The sequence below is a fragment of the Cyprinus carpio genome, chromosome B6 (genome assembly GCF_018340385.1).
Source record: "Cyprinus carpio isolate SPL01 chromosome B6, ASM1834038v1, whole genome shotgun sequence".
NCBI lineage: Eukaryota > Metazoa > Chordata > Actinopteri > Cypriniformes > Cyprinidae > Cyprinus > Cyprinus carpio.
In genome coordinates, this window is record NC_056602.1 from 17,307,376 (window position 1) to 17,313,375 (window position 6,000).

Below are 6,000 nucleotides of genomic sequence, written 5' to 3' on the forward strand. Positions count from 1 at the left end.
CACAGCTGTTCACAACTATCTGGTGATCTTAAACTTGAAAGCTTTCTATTCTTGACGGACTGAATGATGGGCCCCATCAAAGTGTGAAATCCTTACACCTGTTATTCTGGCTCCAATGAAACATTTCCCATAAACTTCCCCCAAAGTATTTATTATTTCTACTCCTATAGTTTCCACAGCAGCAGCTGCAATGTGTATCCTGATTAACAGTAAAAGAGAATGGAGAACTGGCTATTTTTAGTTTTCCTGGAACATTTCCAAAAGAGTGTTCAATATCATCATGTATATGAAAGATGGGAAAATAGTGAGAAGACATGGGTTATTGACATGAAATAGCAAGCAGTAGCAGTAATTACTGTGCTATTTTTATGATTTTAAATTAACTGCAAAGACTTAATAAAAAAAAATGAATTTGTCATATCAGGTCTATACACACATATATACATACTTAAAAATATACTTCATAACTACTGCTATTATTACAGCTTCAGAGTTATGATGTACACTTTCCAGTCTGATCTGTCTTAAGTATACTTGTTCTCTGCCACATGTACAATAACCCTGGGCATATGTGTCCTCGTAAGGATATCCTTAGGTTTCTGCTGCAACCTTGAGTAAGCTTGGAGGAACATTTTCTCATTCGGAACATGTGAGATGAATAAAAAGAACCATTAAAATTCTAGTTGGATACACCAAACGGGAAATGTCTCAGTGCCAACACTGAGTTCGCAAGGAGGTGCAGTGATCAACAACTGAAATCACATTTCAAGGCACTGATAACTTCCATAAAGCTTGTATGACTCAAGTGTGTTTGGGTAAATGTCGTCTGTTATCTCACATAATGAACCAACAGTTCTGTTTGGATGGTACTTATGATTCAAAACTAAAACTATGACTCATAAATAATTTACTCACTTTTTAATACTGTCTGTTCTCAAGACTTTGAAAATATTCTGTGGTTATGCTATGCATTATTCAGTTCAAATCAGCTATGTTTGTAGAAATAAAACGGTTTCTGACAGGTAAAAAAAAAAAGAGATATTGATCAAATCAAAACACCAAATTTAACCTCCAGTTTGCTTTGAGTTCTTCAGCTGCAAAATGAATTTTCCTGGATGACCTAGCCTATATAATTTTGTGCCCACGTGTGTGCTTTTATATAAACAAAATGAAATAGGGCTTTCAGTTTCAACATACAAAGAATGTGATGACTGTGTTATAGGCCTACTGTATAGTTCAATAAACAAATATAATCTGAAATAGTTTAGACTAAATTTACTCACAATAGTCGTGTTTTGTTCCTAAATCATGATTCATTGATTTGTTTTTCAACGAATCGGTTAAAGGATTCAAATGACTCATTGGTAAGGACGGTCATTTGTCGCCATCTACTGGCAAAACGATGTAACGCAGAAAAATGGATTGGGGGCGGCAGTTTTACTTGCTCCTGTATGCATGCAAATGTTAAAAAATAAACGCGTTGGGTTCTTATAAACAAGATGAGCGGTGTATCAAGTTTTAATCTAATAAAACTGCCTATGACACATCCTTCATCGTCTGTTACATAGAGTCTTGGCCATTATGACGCAACATTCTTTAGAATGTTCCATGAGTGTAAATTTGAGTGCAAGCGAGATTGGAATTTGTAGCGAGTTTGGCGAGTCATTGTGAGTACACTCTTCACTTTGGGTTTGGGGATTTTTCATCTAATCAGTATTTTCAATATTTTTAGCAGGGGAATATTATCGTCTCAATTTAAGTATTGTGTAAATATGTACTGTACAATGAAATGGAAAATAAATAAGCATAGTGGTGGTGCGTGAGGAGTTTGTCGGAGAGGCCGATAAATTATTAGTTATGTTCCCATGCACAGATCCTCCGATACCTTAAAATAGTCGAGATAATTAATGATGCATTATAAAATATCTCCTATCACAACTTGTCAATAGTCGAGGTATATTCTATAAATCTATAACTGTCTATTTGTACACTATTCTTACTTAATATATTTACATTTACATTATATTTAGTCATTTAGCAGACGCTTTTATCCAAAGCGACTTACAAATGAGGACAATGGAAGCAATCAAAAACAACAAAAGAGCAATTAAATATAAGTGCTATAACAAGTAATTAATATAATAATAAAGAAAAAAATAAAACTTATAGCCTATAGACAACCGCGTATATAAGAAAAATTATGTGTTTTTACATTATATGGCTCACAATATATGCATCTCTGTTATGCATATTCATTGGTACAATTATTACAACACAAGTTAATCTGCTTAGTTGCTGTGAACATTTTTAATACATTTTTTGCAAAGACTCATCCTCCTTTGCATCCTGTAGGCATAGCCTAGTCTTAAAAAAATGAACCTGCTTTTATTTGTTCACCTCTTCTCTCTCTTTCTCTTACAGTGTTTCACAGATACAGTTAATTGTTTAAAAAACGTTTGAAATTATACACTTTTTTTGGATAACTTGTCTTAATTCCATCAAAGATGCTTATCCAAAAAACAGAAACCCTCATCCCCTTTGATGAGCATGAGGAGCTCATCACAGCCCTCCTTGCTGGGCGGTGGTGGGCAGTGATGGAGATCGAAGACCATTTACGCTCCTCATGTGAGAAGGTTGAGTGTGGGGACCTCCCTATAGACCAGGAAATAGAGGCCCCACAAGGAGCACCTGTTCCTGTCAGCTCCACACAGGAAGTGCCTGTGCCTTCCAGGATCCTAAAAGGACCAGTTGTTCCCAACGGGTCCCAACAGGAAGTGCCTGTGTCTTCCAGGACCACAAAAGTACCAACTGTTCCGGACAAGTCTCAATGGGAAATGCCTGTGCTTTCCAGGAACCTTCAAGGACCAACTGTTCCGGACGAGTCTCAATGGGAAGTGCCTGTGCTTTCCAGGAACCTGCAAGGAGCAACTGTTCCTGACGGGTCCCAAAAGGAAGCACCTGTGCCAGCTAGGCCCCCACTGAGGCAAAAACTGAAGATCCCTGAAAATATGAGGCAGTATCTGACAAGGAAATCCATCTTAACACCTTTGCCTTTAAGGCAACCCATGGGACGACCTATACCCCCAGCATCCCTTGAGCAAGCACCTGTGCCTGTTGCGTCCCCCGAGGAAGCACCTGTTCTGGCCAGAACCCTGCAAGGAGCAACTGCTGCCAGTGGGTCCCAACAGGGAGCACCTGTTCCTGTCAGCTGCAAACAGGAAGTGCCTGTGCCTTCCGGGATTCTTAAAGGATCAGTTGTTCCCAAGGGGTCCCAACAGGAAGTGCCTGTGACTTCCAGGACCACAAAAGGACCAACTGTTCTGGACGAGTCTCAGTGGGAAGTGCCTGTGCTTTCCAGGGACCTGCAAGGAGCAACTGTTCCTGACGGGTCCAAACAGGAAGCACCTGTGCCAGCTAGGCCCCCACTGAGGCAGAAACTGAGGATCCCTGAAAATATGAGGCAGTATCTGACAAGGAAATCCATCTTAACATCTTTGCCTTTAAGGCAACTCATGGGACGACCTATACCCCCAGCATCCCCTGAGCAAGCACCTGTGCCTGTTGCATCCCCCGAGGAAGCACCTGTTCTGGCCAGAACCCTGCAAGGAGTAACTGCTGCCAATGGGTCCCAACAGGGAGCACCTGTGCCTGCCAGGCCCCCACTGAACAGAAAAATAAGGGTCCCTGAAAATATCAGGCAGTATGTGACAAGAAATATCATCTTAACGCCTTTGCCCCTAAGGAAACCCATGGGACGACCTACATCTTCCAGGACACCTGTTCCCACCACATCCCCTGGGCAACCTGATTCTGTTGCATCCCCTGAGGATGCACCTGATCTGGCCAGGACTCCTGAGGATACACCTTTGCCTGGTGCATCCCCTGAGGGAGCACCTCTTCCAACCAGGTCCTCTGAGGGAGATCCTCTTCCAGCCAGGTCACCTCTGAAGTCTTTCGTGCTTGCTGCATACCCTGAGGAGGCATCTGTACTCACCACCTCCCCTGAGGGAGCACATCTTCCAGCCAGATCCTCTGAGGCAGCACATGTGCCTGCAGCGTCCTTGGAGGAAGCACCTGTTCCAGCCAGGTCACCTCTAAATGCATCTGTGCCTACTGCATACCCCAAGGAGGCATCTTTACTCACCACCTCCGCTGAGGGAGCAACTCGTCTGGCCAGGTCCCCTGAGAGAGCATCTGTACCCGCTGGGTCTACTGAGGTGGGAGCACCTCTTCTGAACAGGTCCTCCAAGGGAGCCCCTGTGCCTGCTGCACCCCCTGTGGAAGCACCTGTACCGTCCAGGTCCACTGAGGAAGCACCTATGTCCTGTGCATCCCCCAGAGAAGTACCTGTACCCACCACATCCCCTAAGAGAGCGCCTGTGCCTTCTGCATTGCCAGAGGAAGTACCTCTGCCTGGTGCTTCTTCTAAGGGAGCAACTGTGTCCACTGTTCCAGCCAGTTCCCATGGGGAATCAGCTACACCCGTCACCTCCCTTGATGGAGCACACAGACTTACCACACCCCCACAGGGGTCACCACGGAAGAGGTCATTCCCATGGAGCAATGAAGCTTCAGTAAGTCCCTCTCATCTCTTATTTAACTTTTCAGGTTTATTCAGGAATTGTAATATCCTGTTTAATATATATAATGTATAATATAATGTATATATTTTAAATCTATTGCTTTATAATTCAATAAAAATGATATATCTTTAGATTTTGTCTAAGAAGCTCTGAACCTGCTTGTGCATTACATTATGTTGTCTGTTCTTTCAACAGGACAATGTAGGCATGGTTTATCTTCCTCCACTGAAAAAACAATGTATGGAGAAAGACTCTACAGCCTCTCCATGTTCTCAGCACACTATGAAGAGGATGTGCCCATGGACCACTGGAGATTCGGTAAATCTCTCCTATCGGTTATTTTGCTTTTCAGATTGGTTAAAAAACCTTTATTTTAAATCTTTTATATTATATTTTAATATATGTAGATTTATGTCTTAAGATTATGTCTAAAAGCTCTCATTAAACCTGCATGTGCATTACATGTCTGTTTTTTCAACAGGACAATGATGTGCTTCAGCCTCCTCCACTTAAGAAACGATGTGTGAGAAAAGCCCAGTACCTAAAGAGCACACATGTAAAGGTTAGTGCCTCCTGTCTCTCATTTTTACATTTCATATTTATAAAACTAAAACCAAATAAGTCACTGGATCTTTTAAGTTCTTTGTATTATAATTCGGTACACATTTTAATATGTGACGAGTGTCCTACTTTTCAATTCATAAACCCTTGCATGTTTAACGATAAAAGTGATATGTCTTTTTCCCTTCTTACCATTTACTAAACCTATTTTTTTCTGTTTTCTCAACAGGATTGTGTACGTCAGCGATTTCCACAAAAACAGCAGAGCATCAAATGAAAGAGGACCTTCACCTTCGCACTTTACTACTGTTACTGTGTTTTTTGATAATGAATGAATCAATAAAAAACATCTGAAATACCCGTTCCCTTTTTTTAAAGCATTGAAACAGAAAAAAAAAAAAGTCAAATGTAGTTTTACTACAGTATTTCAGAATTTCAGTGAATGAAGCATCACAAACATCATCAGAAACTGGTTTAGAACACTGAAACAGATTTATGCCCTGAACAATAATGTTTTGTCACTGCCCATTAGGTTCTTCTTTCTTGGAATGCTTATAATTTTAATGTGTCCTTTTCCTCGGTGACATAACAATAAACGTGATTATGAAAACCCAACTATCCATTTTCACACTGCCATTTTCACACTTTAAAACTAGAATATGCCAATGTTAACATAGTCTTTCTATAATATAGCCTGTCTACTTTCAGGCAGATTCTTGTACGTTGTATTGGTGAACATGTTTTCACTGTAAATACTTAATAATTATTTATGTCAATAATTCTGACAATATATGCATCTATAATTTTACTACATGTGATTTCTGTCCCAGCTGTTTACCTTCACAGACATAACTTG

General features: G+C 40.7%; 1 protein-coding gene across 1 annotated transcript; it reads left to right on the forward strand.

The window, feature by feature from the left end:
• The first annotated feature begins 2,449 nt into the window (after nt 1-2,449).
• LOC109112138 (mucin-17-like) lies at nt 2,450-5,421 on the forward strand. Its single transcript, XM_042725162.1, has 4 exons — nt 2,450-4,574; nt 4,779-4,901; nt 5,065-5,145; nt 5,374-5,421. The coding sequence occupies exons 1-4, from the start codon at nt 2,505-2,507 to the stop codon at nt 5,419-5,421; spliced, it is 2,322 nt and encodes a 773-aa protein (XP_042581096.1). The 5' UTR covers nt 2,450-2,504.
• The last annotated feature ends 579 nt before the right edge of the window (nt 5,422-6,000 follow it).